Source organism: Pinus tabuliformis, chromosome 7 (assembly GCF_031772625.1).
Source record: "Pinus tabuliformis cultivar Carrire ecotype Pingquan chromosome 7, CPIR1, whole genome shotgun sequence".
Taxonomy (NCBI): Eukaryota; Viridiplantae; Streptophyta; class Pinopsida; order Pinales; family Pinaceae; genus Pinus; species Pinus tabuliformis.
In genome coordinates, this window is record NC_142293.1 from 1,932,957,962 (window position 1) to 1,932,977,711 (window position 19,750).

A 19,750-nucleotide genomic window follows, 5' to 3' on the forward strand; every position below is an offset into this window, starting at 1 on the left:
TAACTTCTTCTAGGCTTCAAATCTATCCTTTGGAATCTTCTCCATAACCTTTGAGCATTTAATAAGCTTTCCTAACTAAGGAAAATATAAAGAAAATATTATTATGATACAATACAAACAAATTTTTGATATTAGAAGGAAACCAAACATAAAAGAGGAGACGAGGAACAAGATACTTGTCTTTGGTAAAATGGTGAGGGCTCCCTCTTAATCCAATATCGAGGGATACATAGTAGTATAAGTCCTTGACTTCTGATTCTTTAGTTTTGTTCTTCTTAGGTGGAGCTTTATCAGGAACATTTACTTCATCCCTATCTCTCTTCTTATTCTTTGGATTCTTTGGACATTGATTTTTGTAGTGACCCATCTTGTGACAACTGAAACAGTCAACCTTGGATAGGTCAGCTTTCTTCTTTTGTCCTTTGAACTTTTTGAAAGTTCCCTTTTTCTTGTAATGAGCAGAATAGGCATTAAAGGTGTTTTCTTCTTCATCCTCCTTGTTGTTTACTAACAATACTCAAGCTTCTTCTTGACTGCATGTATTCCACATTTGTTCAAATGATGGAGTATCCTTCGAATTGTTAAGTCCTGAAGTAAAAGCACTCTAAGATATTAGTAGTCCTAGAAGAGTAGTAATTACGAGCTCTTTTTTTGGTACAACTTCATCTATTGCTTGGAGTTCATCTCTAATTCTAGATATCCTTATAGAGTAGGATGATGCAATATTGGTTTTTTGTCATCTTAATAGTACTTAATTCACTCTTGAGGCTTGCTATATGACCAATGTTCTTGAAATAATTTGGTGAGAGCCTCGTACAATTCTTGAGCGGAATTTATGTTGGATATGTATGGAATTAGGTTGTCCTTAACTCCATCTGCTATTAGGTTCAAAGCCAATATTTCTGTTTCTCTGAACTTTGCTTTCTTTGCTTCACTCGATTCATCTATAGGCTTCTTGATTTTTCCTTGAACAAGATTCAAAACTTTGTTCTTTTCTAGAATAAGATCTATCCTCTTTTTCGAAGCCCTGTAGTTAGAGGCTCCTTTTAGTTTGTTTTCTGCGTTCATTGAGCTTGACATAGTTCCTGTAGATAGTAGGCTTATCCCTTTATATGATCTTCTTTAATGACCTTTCCTTGATCTCCTTGTCTTCAATAGATCTTCAACCTGCCTTTTTCTTCCTTCTTCACCTTAGCTCTGATACCATGTTAGAAGATCAGAAAGGCAGAAATATTTTCTTTTGTTGATAATTACTTATGATATCTTTATGTTTTTATTAACTTTCTTGTGTTCTTCTTTTATCTTTGTTTCATCAAGCAATTACCAAAAGCAAAAACACGAAGATCAAAGACACTAGATGTAGACACTCAACCAGGGCTAAAACCCCTATATAGGGGAAAACCTAGTCAGAACTCTTCCTTTAGTAGATTCAAAATGAGAAAGACCAAGACCTTAAACCAAAGACCTTCTTCCTCCATCAAGTTAGCCTTTTAGTGTTGATTTTGGGTAGCATCGGATGTGCTCTAGCTTCGAAATTTTGTGGAGGGGCTAGAACACATGAGATCTCTAAGACCCAGAAATCGTTTGGAGAAATCCTACTTGGATGAGGAGTTATTAAAATAATTAATAATTTTAATGGGTTCCTAAGTCTAAACTTAGGAAAATAAAATTATTAATGTGTATTAATAAGAATATGGTCGAGAAAATTCTAAGTGACGAGGATCAAGTCTGTTTTAATCTTAGCCGTTGATTAGGGACTTAATCTCGACAGTGGTTTCGTCAACAAGAAAAGTATAAGAGGAGGTTTGAGGGTTAGTTGGAGATGCACCAAAGAGATCAAAGAGTTTGATTTTCTAGGGTGAGGTTTGTTGAGAAAATCAAGCTAGTGATCTGAGTTGTAGTGAGGGGCAGTTCGACAGAGGGACTTTAGTCCAAGGTTGAAGAATACATAGTAGAGAGGCAGAGCAGCGCCAGGAGAGACAACGCAGCTCCAGAGAGGGTGATGCAGAAGCCAGAGGGGTTGATGCAGGTGACAGAAAAGCTGGTGGGGCTGATGCAGTCCCTTAGAGGTAGTGCTGGGGTTTTTTTGTGGGGCAGAGAGAGAGCAATTCAACAAATTGACTTTCTGAGCAAGGGAGGCTCACTGAAAGGGTGACGCAACTCCCAGAGGCAGTGACGTAGTTCCAACGCAGAGCTTGGAGCAACCATCATTGCCCAACACTGGGACAACAAGGTCATCTGTGGTGTTTGATCATCGAGTTGCTGGATTTGCCGAAATATCTGTCTCCAGATAAAGGTACTTCTGCCAAGGTTATTCTCTATTGGGTGAGCCTTATTTGGCACCCTAGTTGTATTCAGAAATCTGCTTAATAATACGAACCCTCTATATGCTGCACTGGTTTTCTCGAATTGGGTTTTTCCAAGGACGATTGTCCAAAAATAACGGTGTCCCTTGTGTGATTGTCTCAGTTTATTTCAGTTCATGATCTGTATGTATGTGTAGGCTGCAATAGTGTTTTTCATTGATGTTTATGTAATTAAATAACTTGCTAAATGTAAAGAACAAGTAGGAGATGATAAACTAGTGATTGCAGTAGGGTTTTTGATGTGTACATTCAGAAATTCTCACATGGTATCAGAGGATTGCAGATCATAGGAGACTGAAGACACCAACCAAGAAATCAGGGAAATTTGCTACAGAGAAGTAGCTGTCCCGAGTGACAGTGCTGTCCCAGAGCCAAAGATGCAGAAGGAGGAGTGACGCAGAGGCTCACACAGTGCCTGCGTCAGCACTTTGAGCCAGGTAAGAGTGACACAGTCGCTGGGGGGAGCCCATACAGTGGCTGCGTCAGCTATCTAGGCCAGTGTAGAAGCAGATTGGGGCAAATCAGACTCGTGTAGAGCCACGTCATCTTTCTGAGCCAGGAAGGAGTGATGCAGTGGCTAGGAGAAGCTGATCTTGCTCACGTAGTGACTGCGCAAAGCTTGATGGGCTCATATTCTTCAGTGGCCGGGGCTAGGGGAGCAGAGCAGATTTCGATTTGAGGAGCTGGTGGGACGTTGTTTCTGTTGGTGTAGAACAATGTCTGTGGAGACAAAGCTGAGGTAGAGGGAATCACTGCCTTGATAGATTTCTAGCCAAAGAAATCTAGATCTAGGTTGCAACTGCAAAGGAGGATTGGAGAGGAGCGATTCGACATTTTGGCTGGAGGATTTCCGTGAAGGAAATTAAGACTCAGAGGGAGTCTAAAGGAGTTGTTCCTTAAAGGGTTTCTTGCGCCAAAGAAATCCAGATCCAAGTCTTGCTAGATTGACGATAGGAGAGGGAGAAGAGAACCAGTGCTATTTTTGAGTAGAGATGGCAATGAATGGGTTGAGGGATCATGACAGATTGGATGGAGTATCCAATTTTGTCATCTGGAAGGCTAGGATCCGAGCAATTCTAGACAAACATCACATCAAGGACTATGCCTTGAAAGTAGTTGCTGTTTCGGTTGATGCTGATGCGACAAAGAAGTACGAGGAGGCCCAGGCAAAGGCCAAGTGCATGATCTAGGTGGGTTAAAGATCATGTAGTACCACACATTGCTGAGAAGGAAACAACAAGGGAGATGTGGGAGACCCTGACCACCTTGTACCAGGGCTCTTCTGTGCAACGGAAGATGCTATTAGAAAATTAGCTGAGACAATACCAGATGTAGAAAGGAGAGGAGATAGATCCCTTCCTTCTTAGGTTGCAAGGGATTTGCGACCAATTGACTTTCGTGGGGTCTACACCAGATCCTGAGTTCATGGTCAGGACTGCCCTGAATGCAGTCACTAAGGACTGGGAGACATTTGTCCAAAGTATTTTGGGCAGAGCGACTCTCCCCAGTTGGGAGGAGATGTGGGCATCTCTTCGACAAGAAGAGCTCAGGAGGTTGACCAAGGCAGGGAGTAGCGGCAAGGGAACCCGGGTCAAGGAGGAGGAGGAGGATGCAGCTCTTGCATCAGTGGGACAGTAGGGCCAATAGAAGAGAAAGAAGAAGGATATAACCAAGGTCAGATGCTTCAATTGTGGGGAACTGGGACAATATGCCACTTAGTGTCCAGGAAGAAAGGCAAGGGAGAGGCTTCTGACTCAAAGGATCCTCCAGCAAAGGCAAACAGAGAAGTCGAGAATGACGATTATGCCATGAGTGCTCATGCACCTCTGGAGAAGAGGTGGGGTGAAATGGAGTTGTAGTTGAGAGGACTACATATGGGCAGGATCCTTGAGGTGCCCAAACTCTTGGATCACATACGGCTATGGGAGCCCTTAATGACAGTAGCAAAATGAGGGGTGTCGGTTAGAGCGAGGTGTGATGGAGCGACAATGGCCGAGCTAGAGTGCCGAAGTCTGAGGCAGCATAGTGGAGGTTGCAACAGTGCGAGAGGTACAAAGCAGATTGCAGCAGCGCAGTAATAACAGAAGGTCAACACAGAGTAGCAACAGAGGTAGCTTCGGTATCATGAGGCATCCAGACTAACCATCATGTCAGTGTTTGGGTGAAGTTTCAGTTACTTCTTAGTAACTGAGTTGTAGTGCATCAGTTAGCAATGGCAGAGCTATGGGCAACATGAGGCAACATTTTGAGAGGGAGCTGTAATACAGATGTAGCAGTGGCAGAGTCATGGGCAAAAGTATAGGAAGCAACAATGCAGTGGATGAAGGGCAACAGTCCGAGCATCAACAACACAAAGGACCGATGTAGTAGATCAGTGTGATGATTCTGTTGAAGAAGTATTGCTAGAGCACATTCCTCGCTAAGAGGGAGTGTTGATGTTGGGTAGCATCGGATGTGCTCTAGCTCCGAAATTTTGTGGAGGGGCTAGAACACATGAGATCTCCAAGACCCAGAAATCGTTTGGAGAAATTCCACCTGGATGAGGAGTTATTAAAATAATTAATATTTTTAATGGGTTCCTAAGTCCAAACTTAGGAAGATAAAAATATTAATGGGTATTAATAAGAATATGGGTGAGAAACTTCTAAGTGACGAGGACCAAGTCTATTTTAATCTTAGTCGTTGATTAGGGACTTAATCTCGATCGTTAATTCGTCAACAGGAAAATTATAAGAGGAGGCTTGAGGGTCAGTTGGAGATACATTGAAGAGATCATAGAGTTCGATTTTTCTGGGGCGAGGTTCGCTGAGAAAATCGAGCTAGTGACCTGAGTTGCAGTGAGGGGCAGTTTAGCAGAGGGACTTCAGTCCAAGGCTGAATAATACATAGCAGAGAGGCAAAGCAACACCAAGAGAGACAGTGCAGCTCTAGAGAGGGTGACGCATAAGCCAGAGGGGCTGACATAGGTGACGCGAAAGCTGGTGGGGCTGACGCAGTCCCTTAGAGGCAACACTAGGGTTTTACTGTGGGGCAAAGAGAGAGAAATTCAACAAATCGACTTTTTGAGCAAGGGAGGCTCACTGAAAGGGTGACACAGCTCCTAGAGGAGGTGACGCAGTTCTAACATAGAGCTTGGAGCAGCTATCGTTGCCCAGCACTGGGGACAACAGGGTCATCTGTGGGTTTTGATCATCCAATTGTTGGATTCGCTGAAATATTTGTCTCCGGATAGAGGTACTTTTGCCAAGGTTATTCTCTGTTGGGTTAGCCGCATTTGGCACCCTAGTTGTATTCATAAATCTGCTTAATAATACAAACCCTCTATATGTTGCACTAGTTTTCGCAAATTGGGTTTTTCCAGGGACGATTGTCCAAAAATAACGATGCCCTTGTGTGATTGTCTTAGTTTATTTCAGTTCATGGTTTGTATGTGTGTGGGCTACAATAGTGTTTTTCATCGATGTTTATCTAATTAAATAACTTGTTAAATGTAAAGAAGAAGTATGAGATGATAAACCAGTGATTGCAGCAGGGTTTCTGATTTGTAGATTAAGAAATTATCACATTCAACAACCTTCAATAGTCTCTTCTTGTCAAACAGCGACAGTCCAACATCATCCTAGAAATTTCAGTCCCAGCTTCACCAGAATTTTGGCCTAGTTTCAGATTTTTGGCTTCCTAGCTACTGCATAATTTCAGCCGCCTTGCAACACTCTAGAACTTCGAACGTGTGGGATAGGAGAGAGAAATTTTGGTTTCTTTTGCTAGATAATGGCCTCCTTTGCTTCATTTTTCCTTCTTGTCCCTTGAATTTCACACCTTTTTCTTGCCCAAAAATTGCAGATCGAAATTGATTGATTGATGCTCCAAATGAGGTCTAGTCGCTGCCTTTATATAGTAGTTTCTACCTCTCAGTTAGGTCGACTTGTCCTTCTTTGAAGCCGACTTGGTGGAGGAGGCCTAGAAGACCTATTTTACAATAAAATAAATTTCTTTCTTGACAAATAAATCCCAATAAGGGTTCTTTACATTATGACATGGACAAGGATACTTGACATAAACCCATGGAGCCTGCAATGGAGCCTTTGACCCATAAACAATTGACCTAAGCAAAACCCATGCTTTAGTAAGCCAATTTCTTTTTCTTTCTTTTGACAAATACACGACTTGAATACAATTATGAAGACTGACACTAGTTACATTCTTCAACAGGTACTTGATTTTTGTTCTTGGTTATTGGTTTGGCTATTATCTTGACATGGTTTTTTTTGATGTATTGATGAATCTCTCTCTCTCTCTCACACACACATAAGGAATGATTTCTGGGTTTTCCCTTTATGGGTTTTGTCCTGGCCTCAAGCCTAATTTTTGTGTCTTGTCTCATTGTCTCATAGTTATTTTTTACTACTCTTTCATGTTTAATGGTTGATATTTTCTTCTATATAATTGCTTAATGATATTGAATGAATGCTTTATCGAATTAATGCTAATTGATCATTGGAAGTAGTTATCATGCTGAAGAAAATTTATTTTAGCTTGTGCCCTAGAAATATCAACAAAACATACCCTCAAGATCAAGTGAGATCAACCTCATTAGGGGCAAAAGTAAAGTATCATGGTGAACCATATTCAATGTCAGGGGCACAAAAATAGTGCAGACAATCCTATGTTAGGGATGATTATGCAATTAATCCTATTAGGTTATTCCAACCCATAAGGGGAAGGACATTTCACCAGTGTTCCACGGGGACACACCCCCTAGGGTGGGGGACATGCTTGCTCGCTCCCCCATGCTCTCGAGATGGGGAAACTCCTGGGGAAATGTTTCCCCATGTCCCCTTTATTGGGGAAACTTGGGGAAACTCCAGGGGGACTTTTTCCTGTTGATGAAAAGCGTCCCCCCATGCCCCCCAATTTTTTTTGCTAATAACAATTAATAAAAAAATGAAAATTAGAACTAAAGGACAAATTAAAACATTAAAACAAAATCATTCACATTTCTCATTAACCCTACGCTTTTACCTTGCCGCTTAGCATTTTCTTTCTACTACTGCTCGACATTTTACCTTGCCGCTCGAGACTTTCCTGATACGCCGCTTGACATTATCCATCTGCAATTTGCTGCGATGCAGATTTACCATCCGAGGGCTTGAAGCATTTGGAGCTGCAATTTTCATTTTGTAACTTGGAGCTGCTGAATTGGAGCTGTGATTTATTATTTAGTACTTTTTGAGAAATTTACTAGTATTTCACTGCTTCCTATGTTTACTTTTAGTTTTGTATTCTATGGCTATTTTAGACTTTAGCATAATTGTCATTGTTGTATGATGAATTTACTTTCAATGTGCATTGTGTAATTTCAACTGTCAAATGATTAATTTAATTTCGATGTACCTTGCATAATAGTAATGCCAATTTCCAAATGATGAATTTAGATGGAACATTGCATAATGTCAAATGATGGATTCAATTTAGTAATTTACTTTTAGAGTTACAATTTTACATTGATGATTGCAGAAATATCAAATGATAATTATGGTTCATAATAGTCTAATACGAAATGATGATCATATTTAGATGTACATTTCATAATCATTAAGATTTACTATTTACTTAGTTATAGACATGTTGTTGGGATTTTATTTATTATTTATTATTTTTGCATATTAAATTTTTAATAATTTTATAATTTTTATGTCTATGACGTCCCCCCTGTTTCCCCGAAATTTCCCTAAGTTCTAGTGTTGCTCATATACGCCCCCCTTGTGCGTATCCCTGCTCCCGCGTTTCCCCGTTCCGGAAACTCGGTGGAACATTGCATTTCACAGGTAGACCCATCAATCCATTGATACATATGATAAAGGTGCTCATGGGATGGCTAAGACTTCAAGGAAGATGGCCATAGCCATGGTACCACTTGAAGGAGGTCCAACATCTATAAGTACAATGATGAGAAGAGGGAGCAATCATGGAGGCATTAGTCTGCGCTTTTTCCACCCCTCTAGTGTGCCTATTAATTTAATGATTTGTCTATCTTTATTGCATAGCTTAGGTGACCCAACTTGCTTTATGCTTTTCCAATACCCCTTAAAGATCAGGGGTGTGCCATTCATATGTTTGTTTATTTAAACAGAGCATGGAATGCATAGGAACTAGGTGATGGCTAATGTGGGGCAGGGGGGGAGGGAGGGGGAGGGGGAGGGGGAGGGAGAAGGGTAGAGCTCCTGCTAGGCTTTTGCACACATGCTTATTATGACCCAGCCATCTTTTTCATTTTCATTTTCTTTACCTGCGGCTTCATATGCTTTTATCTTTCTTTCAGCTGCATCAACCTCTTAGGTAAAATTTTTGGCCCATAACTCAATGATGAGGATATAGGGTGCCAATCCCAATGACCAATGAAAATCAACCCGGTGAATGGAGGTGGATAATAAGGGAGACATGGAAGGTGGCAAGTATGGATTACCTTGGGCATGCTATGTCAATCAATGCCTCCTATTAGTGTCCCTCCTAAAGGAAGGACCTTAGGGGAGGTCATAGTAGGGGCAAAGGATAATTTCCCAGGGGAAGCATTGGAACAAGGGTACAATTAAGAGCAGTCAATAATCCAGTTTGGCCTGTGATTCATATTAATATCCCCCAAACATTAAATGAAAGCAAATGATTACAAAAATGGTTAGATAGATGATCACACCTTCCTTCAATAAGTACACCAGATGGGAGAGAGCACGGACCAGATGGCTAATGGGAGGGGGGTGGGGGGTAGAGCTCATGCTAGACTTTTTCACACATGCTTATTATGACCCAGCCATCTTTTTCATTTTTCATTTTCTTCACCTGTGGCTTCATATGCTTTTATCTTTCTTTCAGTTGCATCAACCTCTTAGGTAAAATTTTTGGGCCATAACTCAAAGATGAGGATATAGGGTGCCAATGCCAATGACCAATGAAAATCAACCCGGTGAATGGAGGTGGAGAGCTCTGACCAGAGCACGGACCAGAGCATAGGTGGAGAGCTCTGGGTAAAGTTCTTTGTGGACCATCATAGGGCTGCTAGCTGGCTGGCTGAACATCGGGAAGAAAAATTCTCCTATGGTTTACAACTTCACCCACTTTTGGTGGGTAACAGGACTATCATGTACAAGATAGAATGGTGATCGCTAGAGAACTAAAGTACAATATTACTAAAGAAACAAACTAGAAGCACACATGACTAAAACATGAGACCAAGTTGGTTGTAAGTATCTATATCCTAACAAAATGTGCTGGAAATGCTGGGGACAATTTTCATTTATGTAAGATAGGAATCAAAGAATTGTCAGCGACAGAAATATGTCTTGTACTGCACTAATTTAAATTTCCTATTTTATTTTAATCATGTCTGCACATTCTAGCATCATTCAACTTCATATTTCCTCTGATATTAGTTTCTATGTTCTTTCTAATATCTGTCTAGTCCTCTCTTTTCATAACCGATAGAAGCATACTAGAGGGAATGAGCTTGCATTTACTAGGTGTTGCTCTATATGTTGTTTGTTTACTTGTAATTTTGTGCTTTAGATGTTGATGGTAAAAATTGACTTTGTTTGGTGTATAAACTAATTACACATTTCCGTTTTCTAATATTGAAGAACTTATATTTGCTGTACAGGTATTGGCACAAAGGCCAGGCAATGTGTATGCTGCGAATGGTGCAGCTGTTGTGCTGGCTGAAAAGGGTCTATTTGATGTTTCAAAGGACATTTTTACACAGGTTAATATGTCATATTTTCTTCTTACACATTTACAATCATTCTATTCTGCCTTACAGATAAATCTAAGCTGGCTAGTTCATTTTTTCAGGTGCAAGAAGCTGCAGCAGGAAACATCTTTGTTCAGATGCCAGATGTGTGGGTAAATCTGGCACATGTTTACTTTGCTCAAGGCCAGTTTGCACTGGCTGTGAAAATGGTAGGATTTCTGAAATTCTTTTATGATACTTTTGCACATGTAATGCTTTTTAGATCAACTTATTGGGATATAAGTTTATGCATTTTCTTCCTTTGTAAATCCAGTACCAAAACTGTTTGAGGAAATTCTATTATGGTACCGATACCCAAGTTTTATTATATTTGGCTCGAACACATTATGAGGCAGAACAGTGGCAAGATTGCAAAAAAACTTTACTAAGAGCAATACATCTGGCACCCTCGAACTACATGTTACGGTTTGATGCTGGTATTGCAATGCAAAAATTCTCAACTTCAACACTTCAAAAGCAAAAACGAACTGCTGATGAGGTTTGCAACTATCATGCTTATGTCTTTATGGTATATCGTTTATGATCGTTGTATTATATTTCATTGTTGGAATATCTCAATGTGCCTTTTGTCTAGTGATTTATAGAACATTCCTTAATTTGATTTCATTTATTGTACACCTCGTCTGTATCTGAGCTGGCATGTACTTGGATTGTTGGCCCACACTATTGAATTTTTTGTTATGAAGATTCCTGCTTTCTGATATTCTTCCCGTTACTTGGAATTAGCATCACCACTTTCTGCATATTCACCTTGAGACTAGTTTTCACAAGCAAGGCAAACGCAGTCCAATGTGAAAATACAATTCAGGCTTTTTATATATTATAAATGGGGCTTGGAATGTATATAGTAAGCATCTCTACAGACAAAAACTTGGGCCTGAAATATAATTAGTTAACAGTCAGTCAAAATATGCATTTCCAAAGAGGACCTTGAAATGGGTGTATTTTCTAGATGGATGAAACATCATTTTCTCCTGTCCATAAAATTAATGTTTTGCCAATATATATTTTTATTTCAAGGAAACCTTGTGGGATTCCCCAGAAATTTGAGATGAGGGGCAGCGTGACTGCTAGCCATGATAGCTGTTGGTAACCCATGGGACTCAACTACACTCAAAAATAAATTCAGGCTTTTCTATAAACTATAAATGGGGTTGGGAATGTACATACTGAGCATTTCTACATACAAAACTTGGGTTTGAAATATAATAAGTTAGCAGTTAGTAGAAATATGCATTTCCAAATAGGGCTTTGAAATGAGTGTATTTCTAGATGGCCAAATCATCATTTTCTCCTTTGTCCTCCATAAAATTAATGCTTTGGCCATATATATATATATATAATTTTTTTTCCCAGGGAAAACCTTGTGGGATTCTTTCTTCCTCCCAGAATATTGAGATGGAGGGCTGTTCAACCACCAGCCATAATAGCTGCTAGTGGAACTCAGCTAGATTCGAACCTCAGGTGGACCAAAATGAGAGACCTCATGCAAACTCTACATTTGACAGTCTGTTCAAACTGGTAGAGCTAAACCACTGATAGTAGCATTCCAGTAGTATTAAATATTACTTAGTTGTATAAGGAAAAGCATTAAATCTTCTATATGTTCGGAAACATTCTATTTCAGGGGCAATAACTGAGATATTGCAATTCAAGATTTGGTTTATTTAATATAAGGTTATATTATCAAGTTCGTTTTACTGATTTTGCCTGTTACAACTCAGTTATCTTTGTAAGATTTTATCTTGTCATCCTATTCACTTTTGATGCAAACTTACTTCTCTGACTCTGTGACCCTATCTTGAGGCTTATATGTTTAACTATCTTTTGGTGGTACTTCTATTTCATGGATTCTTAAAAGACGCTGGATGTCCCTGTCAGGCCGAATTAATGGGGCTGTAAATGTGTTTCTATCTATGTGTGTACCTTACATGATGGAATTTTGTACAGGTTCGCCAGGCAGTATCAGAATTAAAAAATGCACTTCGTGTATTCAGCCAGCTGTCCGCAGTGACCAATCATCACTCACATGGATTTGATGAGAAGAAAATAGAAATGCATGTTGACTACTGTAAGCATTTACTTGATGCTGCCAAAGTTCATAGAGAGGCAGCAGAACGTGAAGAGCAACAGAACCGTCAAAAACTTGAAGTTGCACGTCAACTTATCTTGGCTGAGGAAGCCCGTCGTAAAGCTGAAGAAGAACGTAAACTGCAGGTGCAGTTTAATATAAATGGGGATGTATTTGGCGTAGTTAATTTGCATGATAGCTCTATATTCTGCATGTTGTTATCTATTAAGATTGTACCGATATTCATAGTCTTCCACTGTTGAAACAGATGGAAAGGAGACAGCATGAAGAAATGCTACGACGGGTTAGGCAACAAGAAGAACACTTTGAACGTGTGAAGGTATGTGTTTATAGCCTTTTAGGCTCTCCTGGCGCTGTGGTTTATTTTGTCATGCTGTGAGAAATCCTCCAAAAATGGGTTCAGCATTTCATTTTTATTTTTTGCAAAATGCCCAACTTTCAACCATAGTTTTTAAAACCGGAACCGGTGACCGGACCGGTCCACCTAATGAACTGGTTTACCGACCGGAACCGGTCTAACCGGCACTGGTTTGGTCTAAACGAACCGGTTTTAAAAAAATACATTAAATAATTAATTTTTAATGAAACAAAACTATTTTTAAGATGTAAAACCATGATTCCAAGCCAATAGAGACAAAATATGCAAAGTTTGCTCATTTATATACCATGTAAAGGTGAATACATCAAAATGGCACCGAGTGCAATACATATCATCAACAAAATAGCAAAATACATAACAAATGAGGCTCTAAATGGCCTATAAAGTCCAAAAACATTGCTGCAAGCTATGAGGCCATTGGCCTACTACAAGTCTACAGTATACACATGATCAATCATCAAGTTCATTACCACTACTAGTAGTAGACACAAGATCATCATCAAGAGCTACATAGACATCATCTGGTTCAGAGTCTGAGGATGCCTCAGCCTGATCTGCAACCTCAGTATCAATGCCACCAATGACAATAGAAGTGGACCTAATGGAAGCACGAGTTTGTCGACCTGCATGACTAGTGCCTTCCATTGGTTCCTTGCCTTTCCTTGATGCCGCTATTGATCCTGGTTCTGATGCCACCACATAATCTGCTTCATCCCCCGCCAAAGCCATGTCGATCTCAAAATCAGCCTCAAACACAGGTTCTTCAGTCTCCTCCACCCATTCTGATGTTGGATCAATATCGTCCAACACAATGGGATCTAGATCAGGAGTTTTTCTTATCATTTGGAGCTCTAATTGCATTTATTGTTTACCCCCAAACCATGAAATCCTGAAAACCATTAAGTCTGCTGAATTTTGAGTGAAATCTAAAATTCTAGTTTCTCCATATGAAATCCAATGAGGTCGAAACCACTCTCAAACATCCTGAGTCATTTCATGGTAATGTTAAAAATTTAAGTAAAAGGATAACATTACCATTAATTGCCAACATTGTTAGGGTTGAAACACCCTTAGTCCCCCCCCAAAACCCCTCAAACACAGTCAAAAACATGTTTTTTTAACTTTATGGTGGTTGTGACTACAACCGGCCGGTTTAGGACAAAACCGGCCGGTTTAGGACAAAACCGGCTGGTTTGTAACAAACCGGCCGGTTTTGTCCTAAACCGGCCGGTTTTCACCGGTTAGGGCCAAAAATCGGGCAAATGAAGGGTCTGACCGGGTTTTTAGGCCGGTTCGGACCGGCCAGCTAGTTAACCGGCCGGTTTGACCGGTTACCGGTTTTTCTGAGCGGTTTTTAAAACTATGCTTTCAACAGAAACATAGATGATTGAGGAATGGAAAGAAAGATTGATATCCTTCACAAATATAGTATGAGCCTTCTACTTTTACAGTTGGTCCAAATGTGAATCCTCCCAAAGTTACAGGTTTGGAATGACTACGAGACAGTTGATCAATAAATAGTTGTGCACATGAATTTAATGGTGAATGTGAATACACACAAAGTCACTAGTTTGGAATGAGAATGAGACAATCAAGAAGTAAATATGTGCTGCATGACTTAAATAAATCAGAGAACGGAAGAACAATCACATCCTTCAAAATAACACAGGAAATACCTAGAAGTTCTTATTCAATTAACTATTATATATAATTTTTTTTCCCAAGGAAAATGCTGTGGGGAAGCCCAAGGGACACTTCTCACATTCATGGATGGCATCTCTAGTGAACTTGTTGGGTTGGACTACTGTGTGTGCCTCACCCAGGGGATTTGAACTGGTGTTTGATGGCATGGAACTAGCCAAATGCCCATCAACATTGTTAACCTTGGGGCTTAATTAACCATTTATATACACCCAAATATGCAAACCTAAATGTGTACTACATGACTTAAATCAAAGAACAGGAACAATCACATCATTCAAAATAACACAGGAATTGCCCTGAAGATCTTTCAATTAACTATGTATATACTTTTTTTTTTTCCAAATATTGCGGTGAAGCACAAGGGATACTTTCTCGTACTAGTAAACCTGTTGGGTTGGACTAGAGTATGTGCCTCACCTGGGGGGCATCTGCTGGCATGAACTAACCAAATGCCCAACAACATTGGTAAACTTTGGGCTTAAGTAATCATTTATATACACCCAAATATGCAAACCTAATCAATAGAGATAGGTATGATGTACATCATACAAGGGTAATGCTTTCATTGGCTATGAAACTCAGTTCATAATTGGAGTGCTTTGATACACATAGAGGTTCGTGTACACAGTATGATGCACAATATACAAGGGTAATGCCTTCACTGGCTCTGATAATACAGTTCACAATTGGGGACCCTTGATACATATAGAGGTCCATGTACATGACGGTTGGGGAACACAACCATTCATCCAACTAGCCCGGTCTTTGTAGCTAGGACTTTCTAATGATATTTTCATAATGTCCTTGTGAGTCTGACACACTTCATAATTTATTAATATACAGCATATTTCCACTGGGGCTGTGATATAGTGCTTGAGATGGGGTGTTGCCGTAATGATCCAGGGTCAAACTCTGGATGGCATTGAGCCTTGAATTATCAGTTGGCCAAGTTTGACTATATGTTTATGTTTTTGAAGTCATTATAAAACAACATATAAAGTGGCCAAATTGGGAATAACAAAAGTTGAAACAACCCATTGGCTGGGAAAAGACTACTTTTGGTCAGTAACATTATGAGCATGACTTTAGGCGGTATCACTAAAACTCTTATAGCTGGTAAAACCTATGTCCGTAGCAATACTTTCTTGTATATGGTTTGTTCACAATGACCTAAAGATACTCACCCCAACGGAAACTTGGTTAGTTAAGATGGTCTTGCTGAAAGGTTTACAAGTGAGGATGCCTTCCACATGTTGCTTCCATGGTTCGGTCTTTAAGGACATGAAATTGGTACTGTTCAGTATCCATTTTTCTGAGAATTATCTACAACATATGCAATCCTCAAGTATGAATGTAATTATATGTAACTTGTAAAACCATTGTTAATAGCTGTCTCAGTGAGACTGGAGACGAACTCAGGGAAAACAAAGTACTATTATTTAACTTGGGAGAAACTCAAACTTGGAAAGAGTCGTCTGTGAGCTTGATTCACATGTCAAATTTGCAGCTGATAGTCAAACTGGCTAGCAGCAATTTTGACCTTCCGCCAGATTAGCTTGTCTTAATTGGGGTTCTTTCTAGGTTTGAACTGCAGGTCCAACTCAAACCTGGTGAGTTTTGTGACATTGTGTGATACTTTGATTACAGAATATTATTCTTTCTTCTTTATGATCTTCTAGATTGGTACAAAAAATGTTAACTAAAATCAACATGAGCTTTTGAACAGCCATTTAATTTATGGTTCATTCTACAGCCTAGCATGAGGGAGATGTGTAACATTTGTGCCTAATGCTGATGTGATGTGGTATAAGTTGACCCAATATAATATCTAAAATAAATTAAAAAATAACAGCCTGGTATGGACAAGTTATTTAAAAAAGAGCGCAGTATGTATGAGATCTGTAATATCTGTGCTTATAAATCAAAATATAAAAACTAAAGTTCATAATATAATTTTCTTTTAAGAAAACGAGTACACATCCTATAGGCTTTTCCCTGCTTTCAAAATAACACACACCCCAGTGTAAGTTCATTTAATTTGGATCTTTTAAGCATTGAGAGATTTACATCTTAATTTCTTTCTGATCCCTTTGTATGTGGGGTTATGATGGATCTAGGTTTGAACTAAGCATAGATTTCTTAGGTAGGATTAGTGTGTCAAAGTGTTAGAAGCACATTCAAAAAATGAGTTATATTGGAGTATTTTTAGTGGCATAACTTCCATTTTTCTGGAGATTTTGCAATTCAAATAATTTGTGAAGCATTTGAAAATATTCTAACTGGGTTGTGCCCTTTGAAGGGCAATGTGGAGAAATGAATATCATGCTGCGAGTGTTAAAGTTTAATACAATAAGCTACCAATAGTGTTCTTCGAAAATGGGAGCAAACATTGCGGTTTCATTTTAAGGATAATTGTATTGGTTGAAAATATTCCATAGGTTGACTTCAATTATTTTTACAAAGTGAGTCACACTTCTTATTTTTCTCATTGTAGGAATTGTGGAAGGGTAAGAATAAAGACAAGGGTGATGATGATGATGAGTCTGGGCAAGCTGAGAAAAAGAAAAAGAAGGAAAAGAAGAAAAGAAAGAAGGATAAGCATAACAAGGATCAGGATTCTCATATGGAGGAACCTGACAATTTTATGGAGGAAGAGCCGAATTTTATGAGTGATAAGGCAGAAGATGGTGCAGAAAATGCCCAAGACCTTCTTGCTGCTACAGGTCTTGAAGATTCTGATGATGGAGAGATGGTAAGTCTTGAAGGATAGGATGAATGAATTTCAGTGCTGCAGGTGGAATTGTTACATCTGTGGAAATGGTTTCCTATGAAATGCTAAATTTCTATGTAATTATCTTTGCAGAATGCTCCACCAGCAAAGAAATCACGAAGGAAACAGGCTTACTCTGATTCCGAGGATGAGCCTTTGCAGAAACAGAGTCCAGAAGAAGAGGTTGACGCATATGAACCAGAGTTCCGTGAAGAAGGAGCAACATATGAACCACAATTCCGTGAAAGCGATGGAGAAAATGGAGACAACCGGCTTCTTGAGGATTCAAGTGAAGAAGCTGTCAATAAAGAAATTGATGCAGAAAGCGATTAGTGGAGACATAGCAGTTCGTTATTTTGAGTACATTGGCAAAATTTCCTCTTTTCAAAGGGGGTGTAAATTATAGTAGTTCGTCCCTGTATCGTTGATGCAAATATATCAATTTCCAACGTTGAAAATCTGAGCTGCTTTTCTTTCCATTGTGGATTTACAAAGAAAATGCAATTTCCTTGTATTACTGTGATGATGAATAAAATGAATGCAGAAAACAAAGCTTTTTCTCTCGAATTTGAGTTTTTGAATGGCTCATTCTAATATTTGCCGAAATTAATGGTTAGATACCAAACTTTTGTGCAATAATGCAAAACCTAAGCTTTCATAGATCATCTGTGTACATAAATCTGTCATGTTTAATTAGAGGTAAATGCTTTCATCATATGTTTCCACGAGTTCTGTTTTAATCCCGATGGTAGAGTTCCTTTGGGCGCTGTGAAGTGCAATTCAGAATCTTCGATATTGGAATTGCTATGGACCAGCAGAGGATTGAGTTGACTTCACTATTGTAAATGTGTACGGACAAAATATAACGATAGTAAGGTAGTATATCCCGTAACGTTGAACTTAGTGCATATTTTATATTTATAACTCTATTGATACTATACAAATGGATTTGTAAAATAGAGAATTATTAGATGAAGAATTCAAAATGGGGCTTTGGGTCATGGATGAGGAGAATGGGGCATTAATATTTTTAACAAGTTTGTTGTTGTGTATCTTATCTAAATGCCATATATAGAAAGGAATGAGACTCTCTCCAAGTTTTGGTTATTTTTGGATTAATTATGTCGTGAACCTCAAGCTAAAGGAAACTTGTATTATAAAAACAACACTATTAGGTGTAAATATTGGGTGATTTGCGGAAACATGTATCCCTTAGACTTTGTATTTATAAGGAAATCTGTAGTATGCAACACAATGCATAATTTCATAGAATGTTTCTCTTATTAACTTGTATAAAAAAACTTGAATTTATTATGGAAATAGTTTCATAATAAGTCAGCAATGTTACTATTTAATCAATAATCCCTTGTTTTTATGTTCTTGCTTAAGATTGTGCAAATGAAATTTTCATTTTCTTATAGATCTGTTACAATTATTAGGGTTATTTGTGGATCAATTACGTCTTGAACCTCACATTTAAGTAAAAATGAAACTCGTATTATTGAACACAACACTAGATTAGGTGTAAATCTTGGGGGATTTGTGGAAAAAAGGTACCCCTTAGACTTCATATCTATGCTAAAGGTAATTTATATTATGCTTGACACAATGCATGATCTCATAAAATGTTTTACCTAGCCGCTTCTATAAAAAATATTCATTCCATTATGGAAATAATTTCATGACAAGTCAAGGCTAGCAATATTACAATTTAATCAATATTCCCTTGTGTTTATGTTCTTGTTAAAGATTGGACAAATTGGAATTTCATATAGATCTATAATTGTTGAAGAATGTAATTAGTTTCGGTCTTCATAATTGTTGTACTCATTTCAATATGTATCCTAAGTAACAAACAAGAAAAGGTAAAAAGGAAAATTATTATTAGTAAAGCATGAGTTTCATGCTTATTATTGATGATATTTCAAGTAAAAGCATGTTCTTTGTGCTTTTGGGGTTTGTTAGGTCTTAGGGTTTATTGTCGAGTCAAAGGAGTCAATGCCATGTTTACAAGACCCTTTTAGACAATTCGTAATTGCAAAAAGAATTATTTTTGAGTCTACAAAGTCCTAGAATCTCCAAGAGTGCAAGTTGGCCCTAGGATCCTCAAGTCAGCCTAAAGGAGGGAATTCAACCCCTTGAGAAGGTTATAAAAGGAAGCAGTTCAACCTCATTTAGGGACATTCACTTACAAGTTCGATCTATCAAGGAAAGAGTTCAATTTGAGGCTAAGAAGTTGCAAGAAGGAGAGCAAAGGTCAAGGAAGAGGAAGAAGGACATATCTCTTGTTTCTGGGCTCTATCTCTCTCACATGTGCGAAGTTCTAGGGATTTTGGGCTTCAGTCGGAGGCCAAAATTACAGGAGGACAAAGTGTAGAATTTGTAGTTGGAAAAGGGAAAACCCTTGTCTAGACCTAGTTGACCTTAGGAGAGTTGTCTTGCTCTAAGTACGTCTCAAAAGGAGGTTATATTAGGATTTCTAAGAAGCCGTGGGAACAAAGTAGTAGCGTTGAGGTTGCAGGCTGAGTAACAATCGCTGAGAAGTCAAAGTTGTAGGTCAAGTAGCAGTGTAGTCATTGGTAGTGTTAGCACTTGAAATTTCACGTCAGGCTGAAAAGGCAAATCTCAAAGCTACATC

The 19,750-nt window shown here is 38.8% G+C and overlaps 1 protein-coding gene across 1 annotated transcript in view; it reads left to right on the plus strand.

Moving 5' to 3' along the window:
• The window catches only part of LOC149256221 (protein CTR9 homolog), a 168,311-nt gene extending 150,632 nt beyond the window's left edge, over nucleotides 1–17,679 (plus strand). Inside the window, exons 18-24 of the mRNA XM_089460693.1 lie at nucleotides 10,018–10,119; nucleotides 10,209–10,316; nucleotides 10,421–10,645; nucleotides 12,118–12,384; nucleotides 12,507–12,578; nucleotides 16,837–17,094; nucleotides 17,206–17,679. Of these exons, the coding sequence (XP_089316819.1) occupies nucleotides 10,018–10,119; nucleotides 10,209–10,316; nucleotides 10,421–10,645; nucleotides 12,118–12,384; nucleotides 12,507–12,578; nucleotides 16,837–17,094; nucleotides 17,206–17,445 (1,272 nt within the window). The 3' untranslated portion in view covers nucleotides 17,446–17,679. The remainder of the gene's footprint in view (nucleotides 1–10,017; nucleotides 10,120–10,208; nucleotides 10,317–10,420; nucleotides 10,646–12,117; nucleotides 12,385–12,506; nucleotides 12,579–16,836; nucleotides 17,095–17,205) is intronic.
• Nucleotides 17,680–19,750: the final 2,071 nt, after the last annotated feature.